Here is a 17,327-nt window from a genome sequence, read left to right as displayed (position 1 = left end):
TCAGTATAATGGCAACAGCTCCAGATGATGTCATGGCATCCCCACGGTCCTTTCGAAAAATGATGTATTTACAGAGAAAGTTGGTGTGTTTTGATTTGAGGTGTGTTTCTTGTTCACACAACACTTTTGGTGAGTGTTCGCGTAAATGTTTTTGGACGTAGTCAAGGTTTCTGAGAAGGCCTCTGATGTTCCAATGTATAATTCGAGTGTTTATGATTTATGTGAAGTAGTGCCGTGTGTACGAAAATCGAGTATCTGTTTCGGTGGGTAGTTCAAACTCAAATAACAGGGCAGTCAAAACGCCCTATCATTTGCTTTTTTGTTTTCATGGCGCGCTCCGAGAAGCCACGCCGCTCTCTCGGCACCAACGGTACCGACGTATTTATTTCCTCCTCAGAAGCACTAGATGCCGGCACGTGCGAGGCGATAGTGCGAGCGATAGGCCTTCAGACCTGAGTATTCCGGAGTTTCCGGTCTCTGTTCGCGGGTAGGCATTGTCGTCTGTAGCACAGTCGCCTTGGGGGCAGGTGCCACAACCACCGGCTCGCTATACGTTGGCCGAAGGAGTGACGGGGGCTGGTGTGGTGGTGCCCCCCTGATGTGCCGCATCAGCATATGTAGGTCCATAGAATGGTGAAACTCTTCGCCATGCTCCCTTAAATGAAATGTTCTCCTTCACCTTCATTGTAATTATGTCTTTTTCTTTTTTCCAGAATGTGCAGGAGCGTGAATATGCGGCGTGGTTTCCTTCACAGTTTACACAGTGTGGTGGTAGTTTGCAGTTCTCAGACACGTGGCAAAGGACTCCACAATGTGAACAAGCCTGGCGACCACGACAGCTTTTAGAGCCATGGCCATACCTCTGGAATTGAAAACAACGACGAGGGTTTGGTATCTACGGCCTGAGAGATGTCTTCGTGTACCCTGTTTGAAAAGATTCCGGCAGTTTGCTGAAAGCAAACGTGAGTATAAAGTGTTTCGTTGATGTTCCCTTGTTATCGCTTCTGATGACAATTCTGTGTATATCATTGACATTTTGGCTCTTCAACCCCTCCAAAAGTTCTGTTTTGGTGAGGTCAAGTAATCTGCGTCAGATACCACTCCGCGAGTTATGTTCATTGATCTGTGTGGTGTTACGGTGATCGGTACGTCACCGACAGTTGAGAGGCCGTCTAGCTTTTCTAATTGTTCTCTGTCCTGAATTTCGAGAAGTCTCGACTAGCCATTTTGATTGATATGTGGGGTTTAACTTCCCAAAACCACCATATGATTATGAGAGACGCCTTAGAGGAGGGCTCCGGAAATTTTGACCACCTGGGGTTCTTTAACGTGCGCCCACCGCTAGCCATTTTGGTTACCTTGTATCCAGCCACGAGAGTTTCGGTAAGACACCTGGCAACTACGAAAGGGTATACGGTCCTGGCTTGCTTTCCAGTTCTTTCACAGTGAATGAAGTGGAAGTGAGGAAATGTTTCAATTGCCTGGTTGAAAAGATTGATGTCAATGGTGCAAACCCGCTTTAAGCCGGTTTGATCAGTAAGTTGGGGGAATGCTTTATGCATGCCAGTCTTATTTTTGTTCAGCAACGTTGGCGGCAATCCACCACGGAGCTCAACAAGGAGACGCTGTAAGTTTGCGGATGCTGAAAGCTGGCAGACGTCAGCAGTACAACACTGCCATAACTCAATGCACCTAGACCAAGGTAGCCTATGTGCACAAGGTTAATTTCCGCCAGGAAAATTGGAAGTAAACATAAGAGAGAAGTAGACAGGGCAGACTAAAAGTAAGAGATAAAGACAAAGTTGTAGGGGAGAGAAATAGGAAAAGGCGACTGGCGACTTTCGTTGGATGGGTCAGCCGAGGGGTGCCGTCTACATGAAGCCGGGTCTAAAGAGGTGTGTTGCCTCTGCCAGGGTGCCTTAAAGGTCTAATAACCCGGCGTCGGCTCAACCCACAGGATCGCCTTTTCTCCAGACACGGCAAAAGCCACGCATGGCTAGACGTAGAAAAGAGTCGAACCCCCCCCCCCCCCCCCTTAGCTTGGGTCCTTGGTGACGCTACGCACCAAATGCCTGCTCTCACAGACGCCCCTGTGGGGGATTATTTGAATAACGAATCAAATAGCATTCGCTAGTCGAATTGCACGGTAGCTATACCTATATACAATACCGAATAGTTTAAAAATCATCGGCCCCTACGGTATAACTTTAAAGCAGAAAAACTTGGGATCAGCTCAAGGCTTATTTTCTTCTTGTAATCCCTGAACTACGGCAATAAATGTCATCGTCACTGAAGAAAGGACCATGGCTGCACTCAGCTTCACGAATAAAAACACAGGCTAGTCTTTTATTCACATGAATTGTTCTTACAGATACAGCTTTCCACACTTGATTTTTACATGCTCTCTGTGTCTGGGTATAGGTTGTGACAATTTTGCGTGTTCCAATAAATCTTTAGCTGAATGCATGGTGTTCGCTTAAAGATTGTTCAGATTTTATGCTGAAATTTCACTTAAAAGCTGGCAAAAGAGTCTTAACTTGAATAGTGTAGTTGCTCTGGTATTTCGACATACAGTTGAAAAGTATTTCAAAGGCTCTGGTTGATGCTGTATTCTAGCTTATCACAGTTTTCATAGTTGTAGTATAGTTTGGTGACAGTTCGTGGCTACTTATTTCAAATAAACTGTTGTAGAGTTCTAGGATTATTTTTCAAAAGGTTTCCTCACTATTTGCAAACTATCAAAAGAGTATTGGTTCGTTTAAGCGTTCGATTTGGTTATACCGATATAAGATTTGTATTTAATTCGCTTCTGAAATTCACTACTCGCAAACCCCTTGCTTGTTCGCGTTTTGTGGTATGACAGTGCTCGTGCTGTCAACGCTTCACCGCTTCACAGGTATGCATCGCGGAGAAGTGAGCAAAAAAAAAACGCCGGCTGGAGGCGGGTTCTGTAGATGCACTACACACAGTAGATTTAGAAGGGCATTTGGCCTAGAGAGAATATTCTGTCACCTGCGTCTTTCTCTTCTAACACACAGTGTGCATGTGCATCGCGCAGCGCCGATTCGTCACTTCCGAAATGCGCCACCGAAAAGCCCGGGTACCTACTGACTACGTGGCTGACCGCTGCCGTGTTGTTTCCTCCTGCATGCACCCGTTCTGTTTTGCCCAACGATTCAAGTTTGAGCAATTATAAGCTACTGCTGAGGCAAGTTGATATAGCAGTCCACGAATATGGAGTGGAGCGTCGGGTGTTCTCTTTGCTGAAAATTACTACCTCAAATGATTGAGAACACACATTGCGATTTTCCGAAAAGCACCGGCATGTTTTGCTGGCGAAGATTAACAAACACGACTTGAAGAACCTCGGTGATATTTGTGTCTTCAGGTGTAACTTCATTAAGGGCAAACGCTATATTCAAGCACGTACCTGCTTACAGAGATAGGCACTGTACATACAAACTTGTCCGCGACCACTGAGTGCACAATCAGCGTGTCAGAGAGGCGATTAAAGTTTTGAAGGCGATCGCGGCAATTCAGGTATTGCATTGAAACAAACAGGGAAAATGAATGTGAACAATATTCGTTCACTCACGAGTTGAAGTATAGCGGATCGGTTTGAGTCGAAGGGTCAGTTTTTTCAATTTAGTTAATTGATTCCATAAAACGATCTCCATTCTCTACTCTATATTAGCCCACAACAACAAAAGTAGTATACAAGCTAAAAAATGTGTCCAAACATACACGACGAAAAAAAGTGACTGGCCTAACTACAGCACGCACCACGCGAAGTCTGTACCTCGAATAATATATTCCTCGGGTGTTTCCACAAATTCCAATGAAAGACGCCCAACATCAGCACTGTTTAAAACACTCGGAGAGCCGCACTGCTACTTTGGTGATGGGGGCCGCAGCAGTATATTAAAATATTATTCATAATATATCTTTTGTGGTGGGCAGCTGGTGTACGTGGTGGCTGGTAGACGTGTCACAAATTTTGATTTTCTGGTCTTGTATCGAGTGAACAAGTGAGGCCTTCCTGATCTGATGAGCCCGTTAAAGCACGACAACAAAAAATTGCACGGCTTCTCGTAAAACATCACGCACAGCAACAGATGTGGAGCCCTCAACAAACCGTGCTACAGCACGCAAACTGCTGTAGGTACCAGCGAGGTACCCGGGTATGGTGGCAAATGCCGACAAAGGCGGAAGTGACATCATATGAACACTACTCATAATTGTGCAGCCTCTCACTCTGTATGTGAACGGAATCGCTTCGCGTGTTTGTAGAGCGTCACTACGAAGATATTCGTTTGCAAGTGTATCGAGGTGCTGATACAGATATTCGTGCTTCTCATTTCGCATCGCTATCATAAGCAGTAGCGGTGGCATTCGCTACGATTAGCCTGAGATATGCCAGTGTGGGTGCAAGCTGAGCGTATATTGTGTGGCAGGTCGAGTGTTGTGCGTGACGTTGGCACTCAAGTGCTCTCGCACAGGCTCTTTGCGCTTGAACAAAGGCTTACCGAGTTACGATTATTGTTATTGTCCACACATAACTTTTTTACACCATTATCTTCCATTTTTCACTGCATATCGGTGCCGAATTCTGTGTTTTCATTGATCGTTGCAAACGGATTAACGAGTCTTTCGGCAGTGTCGACACAGGAGACACACAGCGTTGCTGACGCACCTCGGTAGCACCAACTATTTGATAGCGCCGCCTTCCCATTCATCGTAGGCGGTTTGCCAGTACACGTGCGAGCGTCAACTTTGTTCTCGCCTTCGCAGCGGCGTCTGCATCAGCTGTGCCCGCGTCCGACACACGAACCCTGCAGCATCATCTTGAGCGCAGCCATGTTTGCTGACAAAGCGCGCAACTTCCGAGAGCCTCGTGAGGCCGTCTGGCGCAGTTCATTGTGAGGAGGTCTATCTGCTCGCCTTTGTAAACTCGCGGCCCGGTACGCAACTAAGAATTGTGGCGGTTTGGGCTAGTTGATATGACACGGTAGATATAGCGCGAGAACAGAACGACGATAAAGCCTTCGTGCGCAGTGCCCAATCAAGTCCCCGCAATCGGGTGTCGTCCACTCTTGCAGTGATGTCGTTTTTCCAAACTACGTTCACAAAACTCTCGTTAGGTCCGAAGTTCACCGTCAACCGAGAGGTGTCTGCAGTCAAGCTTCTTTCAATGGTGCGCTCTGTTGCTGGCCTCGCGTTGCCAAGGAATTCGGATCGATGCATCTAAAGGCGTCGACGTGCTCCTAAGGTGTAAGCTTCCCAGCACCAGCCTTCCGGTGCGGAAGACAGCCAAGTTTCTGAGAGACAATGAGCTTTGCATATTGCCGTCAGATAAGGACGGTGGTTCCGCTTCTCCTTAATTGCCTGTACCTAGAAAAGGTAGTCACAGCTATTAGCTCTGTTTTCAAATTTTGTATGGGCATCCGTCTAGATAGAATGAAAACGCAAGCGAAGGAAATGTGTCGTGAACTAGAGTTGAAACAGTTAGCACAGAAGATTAGTAAAAGCGAAAAAAAAAATGGGCTCAGCATGTTTTAACAGCCAAAACACATAAAGTCGACATGCCCTTCCGAGACATTGTGACAGAAAGTGGAGCGTGGCAAAAGCAACTAGGCTTGTTTGACAATTGTTGGACAATTGATGACCTATTTCTGATAAAAAAAAACTCGCAGGCCCTGATAGAATTTTTCAAACAGTCAAATCAAACGAATGTGCTTGGTTTTTCAATTAAAATAAAGGATCAGTACTACTCACTGTTTCACGATAAGATATTAAAATGTATAAGGGATAGATTACTTCGGAGAATGGACCTTCCAAATAAAAACTATATCAGTGCGGGCAATTTCCTTGACCTTGTTTTGCTGTACCTTAACTCTACGTTCATTTATTGGGATGATTGCATTTATCTACAGAAAAAAAGGTGTTTCGATCGGCTCGTGCATAGCACCTCTACTCAGTGATCAACTGTTGGTCAAAATGAGCCATAAACTGCAAAAATGTTAAAGGGCCCGCATGTCGTCGAAGTATTCATATACGTGGATAATTTTTTGTTGTTTTAAAGTGTAACCCTTCTATGTTCTACTGAATCGCGGCTCAAACTTTAGGCGTGTTTGAAGATCGTTTGAGGCCTCTTGTGTTGACACATGAAATGCCCGAGATTGACACCTTACGCTTTTTGAATCTAAACTGTTTCTTAGCACACAGCATAATCGTTGTTCCTGCGAAACACGTGCGCAGAAACCTTTGCTTCCTTTTTTTTGCTCACGGGAAGCTATTAAAGCGAGGTATAGCACGCACCTGCCTTGAGAATGCCTTGAACTGGTTGTGCTTTCACAACATCTCTGCGGGCTTTAAAGCTCAAGAATCCCGCCTTATGACTTCGGGTTTTCTTGAAGCGTTTATCGCATCTGTCGCCGAGCCTATCCTGCGGACCAGTGGGGCAGAGCAGAGGCAGGGACAGGATCCGTCCAACTCGGATACGGAGCGTGAGAGGATAGCTGTTGTTTCGTACAAACACCAGATAACACACAGGCTGAAAAAAAATTGAAAAAAGTGCGGGTGTTCATGTTCTGTTCTCTGCACCGTCCAAATTATCCCGTCTCACCAAATCTACAAGCCCTCTGAAAAAGTAAGCATCAACTCAATGTAAAGTTAAGCATAGGAACAGGAATGTGGAATGTTCTCGGAGAGTGGTCTATAGGACCCCACTTTCCTGTGGTACCTGTTATGTCGAAGGGAACGGAAGATTTCTCAATGATCGACTAAAGGAACACGCTAGCAAAGTAAGAAACGGAAAGGATGGTTTTGTTGCTCAGCACTGCACTGAGTACCACTGTGTGCCTGTTTTCAAGGACACAGTGACGCTGTATAGGCACAAGGATTAGCTTACCCGAGTTATCGTCAACGCTGTGCAGATGGCACGCGAACAGGTGTTACGAATTAGCAAGCCCTCCGTGTGTCCATCCGAGAAGCAACTAAGGTTCCTAGAAGTTATCGATGCGCGCCACTAGTTATAGTACATTTACTTCCACTTGAATGTTTCTGTTTAGTTTCCTTATAGATTTTTCCGCCTTCTTTGATTCTGTTTTTTCTTTTCTCATGCATTGCTCTTTGTGTCACATAGTTTTTGTCATGGTTACTGTCTCCTCTTTATGTGTTCGTACTCTGCGCAATAAACTCAGTTGGAAATTAGTGCTCGTCTCCTCCTTGTCCCTTTCTCGTTGTTGTGTTCTCACGCTATATGTACCGCCGGTACGCAAACCAGGCTCTCAGCAAAAATACTGTCACCTACTTTTTAATGAAATATGCCACAGTAAGATGCATGGCGATCGTACATGTGTAAGCAAGTCGGCTCCTCTTCAATATGGTTGATTGTATTCATTATAAGTAACTGAGGAATGAGAAAAAATGCACGAAGTGGACTTCTGCAAATAAAAAACTCACGCGCGCGCGGTAATCTTGGAAGTTTTACTGAATTTTTTCCCGTTCTGAGCACTGTTCAGTGTTGAGTTCTATGATGTTATGAAGTTATCTCGGTTGAATCTTATGTTTCGTAGTAATATTGTTATAATGAGCTTACATATGTTAGTATCTCTTGTGCTTAATTCCTAATTTCAGCCACCCACCGCACACTTCAGCTAATAATTAGGAACCTTTCCAAACAAGAATGCAAAAGCGTCCACACAAAACTTCCGACAGCAATGACTGATTTGTTTCAGAAGCTTATTCCTCACTATATATCAAATATTTCCTAGCATGCTATTCTCTATCAGCTGAGACTCCTCTATCAGCTCAGAGATACCAGAATTCTTTGACGACATTGCAGCTTGAAGCAATTTGATTTGCGAGTGACAAACCATTGTGCATGGCGAACATGGCTTGTTTCTGTGCCTTTCCACTTTATAAACTGCCCATGACACCTTTCAAGACACCAAGTGTGCGAGCTAGGTTGCACTACGTAAAATAATGCAGTCGCTGTTTATTTGCAGAGTGGCATAGTAGCCGCAGCTCATGTGTATTGTCCCAATATTTTTTCACGGGAAACCAGCTCGACATCTGCGGAAAGAGGCGCGTAAGCGGATTCGAGTCGATGCTCGCTGATTGCGCTATGGCCGCTCCTTCGTCTTCACCACCTTATTGAAGAAAGGTTTAGAAAATATTTTCTTATTCTTCTTGATTTTGCACGCAATCGTATGCTATTTCAGTATGGCGAGTCCTCAGACTGTCTGTATTATCGTCAGAATATTTTATCTCAAGAAGGGAGAAAGGAAGCAGAGTGAGTTTCAAAGTGATGAGGAAAGAAAACCTCTTGTCGTCGTTACACTAGTAAAAACAAATCATACAGCAGGCGTCCCCGCCCTCCTACTCGCTCGCTATGATCCTCCGGACAGCCATGTAGGTTTACTTGGAGTGCCACCTAAATGGTGTACAGTGCGAAGAGCGATTAGCCAACAAGCACGGAGTGAATGGTGTCGTGGCAGCCCGAAATAGATGTCATTTTGAAGAGCGCGTCAGAGATGACATCTGCCACACGAGATTGGGAGGGGAATTCGGAGAGGAAGGCAAAGCAGCTATAAGACAGATTGATTGATTGATTGATTGTTTTGTTGGGATTAACCTTTTACTTGCCAATGTTCTAAAATTGGAACATACGAAACCTAATTTTTTATTTCCTCTCCAATATATCGCATATTAATATTATAAGTTCACGCATACTCATTGATGCTTGTGAAAAACATAGCAGTTTTAATTTCTATTATGAACCTACGGAGAATCATTAGATAAATTTTTAAAAACATGCATATTTTGCGCTCCTTGACCACCAGGGCCCGAATTCACAAAGCTTTCTCTTTGGCTACGCATTTTCTTAGCCAAAAAGTCTCTTATCTGGAGGGATTACTATAGCGCGGGTATGAATATAACTTATTCGTCACTTAAGAGGGCAAGGAGGACAGACGATAGCCGATGAAACGACAAGGAAAGAAAGAAGTGTGTGCCGATAATATCAAGGTAGCACGCAAAGCGTCTAGCATCGAGAGTATACGATGATAGCCAATGATTTGCTGCATCTAAGTTTCAGTTCCGCGAGCGTCTGCTACAGCGCTTACGGGATGCCGCGTACGTTGTAATAGACGACGTTTTGGTGGGCTGTGCAAAGCCAAGCACTCGCCTTTAATCAACGACTGTAGCTAAAAAAATAATTGCTTGATGGCCTTAAGCCACCTAGCAATCCATGCACTATCTCGCCAAGTACAAGTAAACAACACTCCAGGTGCACCACATAAATAAAACCACACATAAATCGATGCATGCAATGTTTGAAAATGTGCCTTGAATGTCTTCCCTTATTTAAAGCGACCACTTACCTTACATTTCATTGAAGCTGCGCTGCTACCTAACTAATTCGGTGCAATCTAGCACGGTATAGTGGTGAACGTAAGGGTGTTTTGTACCTATAGTCAAAGGTAGCCTTTGTTACAATATTCTTGTTACAAGACACATGAGCGACTTTGGTGCCTGCAGACGAATTGTGCTAAAATAGATAACAGCAGTAATCAAATGAAATTGTGAGCGCGATTTCGCTGGTTCCATGCACCGCAGCATTTTTATAAGGCCGGAATGCGAGAACGTGCATACGCTTACGCTTAGGTATATGTCTACGTAAAATGAGGGAGACTCGTCGGGAGGTGTCTCAGTGCTAATGCTTTTCACAAAACACGGTGCAAATATTTCGTCCAGCGTTGTTTGAGTGCGCAAACAAAGCAAGGGACGTGTATACGAGTCTTGAGGTCGAGAGACGTTATCACACGTGCGAAAAGGATGAAGAGAGAGAGAGAGACTCTCATTTCGGCTTCGAGAAGCTTGAAATTGATAGGTAATAAAGACAATTTTCTGGCCCAGCAGACGTCAGGGAAAGTCTCCGCAAAGCAGCGTCAGATGCTCGGAGAGCATAAAAAAGAAGAGTACGCGTTATATGGGAGTGACAGCCACTCATAAAGCGAGATGAAGTGTGACTGTCCTTAGATGTGAGAATCATTGCTAATTAGGAGAGTTGAGTTAATGAGCCAAAACTTTCCTAAATAACGATAATGGAAGCAAACTGAGCATTCATCTAGTGAAAGTGATACTAGTGACAGTGAACTCATAATAGTTGATTAGCGTTGTCACAGGCTGTTATATATTTTTATTTTCTTATTTATATTTGGCAAACTATAAGAAGGTAGCCTACGTTTGAGCCGGCTATCCAAACGTCATGACAGTAATGTACAAGAATAAATAGGGCCCGGTTATACAGTCACACGTGGCAGTTTCTATCTTCTAGTAACCTTGGGCAAACGCATTCTAACTATTTTTTCTATTTTCGACAAAGTTTCACCGGACGTTTTTGCATTTGGCTTCATTCGAAGGAATGACGATATATCAGCAATAGGGCGAATGCAAGCACTGCTGCAGTGTACGAGCGGTTACAGCGCTCAACTACAATCTACGAGGTACTTGGTTCGATTCGCAGAATCACTGAGCACTTTTTTTTCAAGAGGTTGCCCGGCCTGACATTATGCGTGGTGGCGGGTACTAGTTTTTTAACAAGTAGGCTTTCGCACTTGCTTCTTTCACTCCCCTTTTGACCCAAAAGCGCTGTACTATGCTCCTTCAAAAATTAAACAATTCAGGGTTCATAATTTTTTCCTCCATCCTCTCTTATCGCAAAAGTGTCCAGTGCTGAAATACCAATATCATACCTGGTTTATTACTTTTCACGTGTTTGGATATTCGACCAGCAATCAGTCTTCACGGTGTTTTGAAGAAAATCTACACGTGCAGTGAGCTAACTGCTTGCAGCCAAGTTGGCTGCCTTTGTAGGGACACGCTTTCGTGGTAATTTGGTGGGCATCATCACATGCAGCAAGACCAAAGAGCACGGACAGTTAGAGCTGACGCAAACAGAGTGATTAGTTTGTGTCTTCTCTCCCGCTATTTGTCATGCTGCACGCTTCAGTGTAATGTCGCTGTCAATGGTTAAAATGAACTATAGCAGTTCATCGAGTTCTGCTGAGAGGGTGCCCTATTGTCGAGAATGAAACAGAACAATGGCAATTTGATTTGTGTGATGAATAGATACCCTGCTTTTGGTTACTAGAATAAATTTCTAAACTGAAGTTTATTTTTTATTAACAACAGTTCCAATGCAGATGAAAGGTGCATGGACAAAATTCGTGTATTCAGCTTGACTAGGTTTGTGACCTTAATTGTAATTGCGAACCGGTATCACAGTATGCATAAATATCACACACATATACAACCACGGGTGATAGCTTGCTTATTCTGATTAAAATTGAAAGGCTGAAATCGACATATTCAACCAACGCAATGTGTACGAGATATGCCATGTAGAGTAGCTATGCTCTGAACTAATCTTCGCAGGTTACCCAATTTCTTGCCCATGACTGTAGGTTGGTAAATGAAACAACTTCTTCGAACACACATATTCTGTGTAAGGTTACATTTATTTTTATGCAGTACAAAATAAATTGAAATATGTAATGGCTCAAAAGAGAAATAAGTAGAAACAAATTCAGCCATATCATTACCAAACTTACTCACCAATGTTAAACGGATTCTCATTTAAAAGATACATACATACATACATACATACATACATACATACATACATACATACATACATACATACATACATACATACATACATACATACATACATACATACATACATACATACATACATACATACATACATACATACATACACGCACACACACATATACATATGTACACCCATACATACATACATACACACACTCAGGTGTAAATATTAAAATGAATGGCTATAAAACAACAATTCTAATAAACTCATTTTGAATACACTACAGAAAGTAACTTACGAGAGAAATCTACCGCCACTGTTATGTCTGAACACGGTGTTTCTCGAACCATCTCGCAAAAGCTTGATCCATAGTTTTCCGCTGATGCCCAGTGACAAGCACTCTTTATAAAAAACACAATAATAAAGCCCTTGACAATGTCATGTTAAACAAAAGGGCTGGGCATCAATATTTTGTACATGTCTGCAATATCACTCTGTTTATTTACATAGCTTAGCTCATTCACAACCCACTAACAAAGGATGTTAGGACACTTGGGCTGAAAGTTGGCACAGCGCGAGTAAATTCTAGACAATACATGAATAATACAATTATAAGCTACTAAGCTCCTTGGTGCAAACAGTGTTTATATTGACAGCTAAAGGTGCCATTTTGTTTCCCCAAAACACTTCTCAAAAGTAGAATCAACTTTAATTAGCTAAAAGTTTCTATTCTGGCGCGTCGTGGTGGCTCAACGGTGGAAGTGACTCTTTCGGCCAAGAAAACAAAGACCAATTATTTTTCCAGTTCGTGAATTCACCCCATGCTAACATTGAGGCAGCTGGTAGGAGTGCTTTTGGAGAGAGGAAGCCACCACATTCCCACCAGTTGTGGCCTTGGGTAGCTACTTCACTTAGACAAAAATGATGAAAAACACTCCTCAAGAAGACTTCAAAGTTTGCACACCAACACAGTTCTCATACAGCTGTCTATTAGTCTGCTTGAAAAACATTGAGTTTACTGGTGGGCAAAGACTGTACACTATGTGAGGTGATGCTCCAGTGCACTGCATGTATGTCTTGCTGCTGGCCTCAATTGGGATGTTGCTCAGCACATATGTGTAAAAAAACAACTAATACTATGCCACTGCAAAGTAATTATGTGTCATTTGCATGAAACAGGGACCACAATAAAAGAACATAACATTTGCCTTCACAACGTTCAAAAACTGTAAATAAATTTCCACAGAGTTTTCACAGTTCATCTGAGGATAGTAATATTGGTTGTAAACACATTCTTACTTCCACTAACAAACCATTTTAAGATACCACATTCAATATTAGAGTATACCAGCACTTTTGTAGGGCTAAACAAATGTACAGGCACCTAGAAAAACATAAGTGAATGCATGCTATAGCTACATATAAAAATACATACTTTTATTTCTAGTCTGAGTAGAGCTGCATAGATGATAAGTCACTTGCATTACATTATGAACAAACCTATCCAAGCAAAGTATACATTTAAAAAGTTACACTTATACAGTAGATAAGTAGACTGTTGAAGGACGGACAGGCAGTGGGATAATACCCAAGCACTAAAATCTACTGTTAAGATATACTAGGAGTAGTGATGATCCTCTTCCTTCCAAATAAAATAATCCACATAGATTCACTTCCCAGAGCTTATACACTCATGGCATCATTGGTGCTATACAAATGAGTGTACACTGAAGGATTACATCGACTAAGTACATGATTACTGCATCCATGGCTTTATTTCTTGTACTACAAAGAATGCAAACACAGTTACCATTGGCGACCATGGATGCTGTGATTTCTGGCATGCAAATGTAGAGGCACGCAGTCACTTAACACACACGTTAAAAACTTCAGCTCAAAAATATTTGCCCACAATCAATACAGCAGCCTTTAAATTAGTGTCATAGTTTGGTATCTTCCACGTAAAATTTAAATAATTTCGAATGCAAGCAAATGAACTGCTGAATAATGCACTGCTAAGAAGTTAAGCAGCAGCTGCTCCTGACATCACAATGTGCTCTTTCTGCTGTTGTAAACTTTGAGCAGGAGAACAGTCACTGGCAGTCCCTTTATAATTGTTGGTCTTCTGTGCTCTGTTCTTGATACACTGTACATGACCGTGGAGCACCGAACCCCTTGTTACTGCTGGAACTTAGAAAAATACAGATAATTGTTACAACCATGCTACATGCAAGAGTGTATAGTTGTCAATTATGTGCTCATATTTACAGATATTGTATTTTCAGAAGCCAATGCCAAGCCTCAACACACACACACACAAACAGTGAAGGCTGAAAATATATTTAATATGATACAAGAGCAAAACCACAATGTTATAGATGAAGGCATGAAACTTCTGACAGGCATAAAAAGCCAATAGAGTTTCTTTTATTTCGACTTTACACTAGGTGCGAGAAGTAGACCACAAATAAGTTCACTAAGAAACACAAGTTAGACTGCATTACAACACAACAGCCAATGTTGATAACTTTAAGACTGTCTAACATAGCCAGCTCACCATACCGCATATAGGAGCAAATGGGCAGTCTAGAAGACACAAAGAACTTGTGGATTATGAGTGTGCTTGTTACTGACATCTATTATTCTAAATGAAGAAAACCTTCCAAAAATGCACTTCATCAGGTGAAATAATCATACGCAACAAACACAACGGGCTCCTACAGGTGCCACCAACACTCACCATTATTGTTGATACCAGTGTCTTCCCGGATGGATATGCTGTGTCCTGCACAGAACACCAAAGGAGCGCTCCATGACTTGGATTGCATGTGTGCTAGCTGAATCGCTCTGCTGCTGAAATAGGCAAGCCACAGACAGAGAAATGAGAATCCATGGCTTTGAAACACACTGAACGTCACCTTTAGAGATCAACAATGCATACTTAGGTCAGGTACAATTTGTAGAAAAATATATATCACTATGCAATCGTGGTGAACATGTTCGGCTGAAACACAAGCAACAGCACTGAGAGAGAAAAAGCTACATTAGGTAAAAGATGCAGTTACTGGCCCTATGTCATCTGAGGCTTCTTAAATAGGTCTTTCTCCTTGCAAGTTGTGAACAGCCAGGCAATTTTCACCCACTTGCTATTTCCTTCCAGAGCACTCAATCCACAGAGGGAGTCACAAGCTCGAGAGCTCAATAAGGAATCGAAGTGTTTGTGCTCGTTTCAAAGCACAAGCTTTTGAGTCTCAGATTATTGGAGTTTCATTCATAAGCTGCAGGCTTCAAGCTTTCAACATTCTCAATTATCTTGCAATTTAGTTCTGTAAATGTTGAATAAGAATTACGTGTAAGAATATTACAGGTATCCACTGAAAGCAACCATGCTTGGGTTTTCAATTTGTGCACAGTAAGTGGTGTTCACGTAATCGTATGTATTGAAGAAAAACTAACCTTGCAGCCAGCCGTTAGGCAGTTTTGTGCCCTCGAAGCTCCCAAGCAGATTGCAGTCCTTCCAGATGAGGCTGCCATGCATGCTTCCACGCCACATCCGCTGAATGATAACAGTCCGAGCAGTGACATAGGCTTGCACAGTTAGGGAGAACGTGTCCTTTTTATTTTTGTACAGGTGCTCCAAGTAATGATGAGGATTGATGTGCCAGAATGTGCAACCGATGCATCACAGGACCTTAACAAACCAATCTCTGCGATCTGTGAAGAGCCAAAAACGAGATATTTAAAAACAATCATTAAAAGCACTCACTTCTAATACTTATTTGAGGAAGCTATCACTTCGTTAAAGTGACCAAAATCTGCTATAATCACTTTGAAATAAACTGAAGCCCCATGTAAAATTTATCTACCGCAATATATATTTCCTACTGAAGTATAGTACTACCACAGTGGTAATCGTCTATAGAACTAATTTTCCAAAATAACATGAATTTTTTAAGTGCAACCTGGCTCCTGAAAAATAAATTCACATTAACTTTCCAACTATCAAACGTGGTCAATCGACAGGCCCAACCTCATAATCAAACAAGAGCTCACTTGTATGAAATCACAAAAAACTTTTTATGTATTTGCTCCATAATATATGTATGTATATAACAGTAGTAGTAAATTTTTCATGCTTCAACTTACCATAGAGGAACATTACATCTGATGGGCATAAGAACTTGCACACGTTATAGAACTGCGTGAATTATAGTACCGGTGAAATTTAGTTCTGCAAGGTGAACTCACCGTTGGCAGCATTTAGTAGCCGTCGGTGTCATAAGGAACCAAGTACGGCCAACAGGCAAAGGGCATCTGCAGACTGGAAGCTGCCAATGACAGCAATGATGGGCTGGCCAGGCGTGCACGTCCATTGATAAAGTGTAAGAACTGGCCATGACCGGCTGTTGTCAAGGCTCTAGTGCCGTGCAAAACGATGGCCAGACGAACTCGGAAACCTGTAGTTAGGCGATATTGGCCTACAACTTCATCCAAAGCAAGGCACCGGTGAAATCTTTGCTTTTTTGGGGGGCTTGAGGGAAGCTTGACGTTCACGGGCTCTCGCTGCCACATAGAACTCTCAATTTGTTACCGAAGAACAGTCTAGGCGCGCTTCCAAAATAACACGATCCACAACAGAATGTAGCATCTCGCAGTTTTCGTTGATCACATCACAGCGCTAGGACTATGGTTATCACAAAAAGGAGAAGTGACGACTTAACAAACAAAAGCGCCAAGCTGCCCCACCACGACTTCGCAGGGCAAAACAGTTATCAACGCTGTTTTTCAATTTTCGGTCACACGAGCACAGCTTGTTCTCAAGTCTTGGAACGTCAACACAGCACCACTGTTCACAACGAACATCGTTTCACTCCCGAACAGTACATTGCTCTCAAGTAAATAGAAGCGTACGGGCTAACTAGTGGCGAAGCAAGAACCGAGCGCGTAGTTCATACGTTTCCGTACGTACTTGGGGTCACTCAAGTAACGTGTCAAAACGCTGTCAATCCGAAATGTCGCACAGCACCAAACTGAGAGACTGGAAAGTCAAGCCAACGAACTGTTACCGGCACACAAACACACATTGCAGGCTTCTCGAGTGCTAGTTGCCGTCGATACATCGACGCCGATCCCCGCTTGATAACCACACCGACGCACAGGCTTCGCTGCGCTTCACCGTACACCATTGCACTGCCACAGCTTTCCGCACTGCTTACACGCACCGAAAGAGCTGCTGTAATCACAACACATCCGGTCAAACGCTGAAGTAACTCGTGCGAGAAGCGTTTGCTGAAAGTCGCACCGACCGATATGCTGTTTACGACGCCATGTTGTTTTCGACAACTGCGCAGCACATATGATGATAAGAGAGCTTTTAGAAAGTACTTGCACTATTTTCACGGCGTGACAAAATTTTCTCTTATGTGCGAGGGGGGTGATATGACGAACAGCACAGGCGTGCCAGATGAAAGAAGTGTTTTGGCAACGTCACGGAGTGAGCTGATGTAGAGGGTATTGCTTCACAACCAATCACAAGCTGTGCCTGTCGGCCAAGCCGTCGTCTGCTCGCGTTTGTCGTCTGCTTCGATCAGAGCATGCGACAGGGGATTCGCCTTCGCAACGCTATTATTCTCAGGTCAAGTGGTCGCTACGTCGCACAAAATACATGTCAGTGGCTCGCTCTACCTTTCAATGATGTTCGTGC

The 17,327-nt window shown here is 43.1% G+C and overlaps 1 protein-coding gene across 1 annotated transcript; it reads right to left on the bottom strand.

Annotated features, from left to right (window-relative positions):
• Nucleotides 1-13,566: 13,566 nt before the first annotated feature.
• On the bottom strand, nucleotides 13,567-15,865 carry LOC142776361 (uncharacterized). The gene is made up of 3 exons (XM_075879909.1): nucleotides 15,080-15,865; nucleotides 14,364-14,408; nucleotides 13,567-13,813 (listed from the first exon to the last, which is right to left on the bottom strand). Exons 1-3 carry the CDS (start codon nucleotides 15,174-15,176, stop codon nucleotides 13,647-13,649), a joined length of 309 nt encoding a protein of 102 aa, XP_075736024.1. The 5' UTR covers nucleotides 15,177-15,865; the 3' UTR covers nucleotides 13,567-13,646.
• Between the last annotated feature and the right edge of the window lie 1,462 nt (nucleotides 15,866-17,327).

The sequence above is a fragment of the Rhipicephalus microplus genome, chromosome X (assembly GCF_043290135.1).
Source record: "Rhipicephalus microplus isolate Deutch F79 chromosome X, USDA_Rmic, whole genome shotgun sequence".
Lineage (NCBI taxonomy): Eukaryota > Metazoa > Arthropoda > Arachnida > Ixodida > Ixodidae > Rhipicephalus > Rhipicephalus microplus.
This window is presented reverse-complemented; position numbering and strand designations above follow the sequence as displayed.

Excerpts from the sequence above, each read along its gene's own strand:
- LOC142776361 (XM_075879909.1), bottom strand. The coding sequence starts at position 15,176 with ATGTGGCGTGGAAGCATGCATGGCAGCCTCATCTGGAAGGACTGCAAT. Across the intron at positions 14,409-15,079 it reads GCCTAACGGCTGGCTGCAAG|GACACAGCATATCCATCCGG; the intron begins GTTAGTTTTTCT and ends TGTTCTGTGCAG. Across the intron at positions 13,814-14,363 it reads CACTGGTATCAACAATAATG|TTCCAGCAGTAACAAGGGGT; the intron begins GTGAGTGTTGGT and ends TATTTTTCTAAG.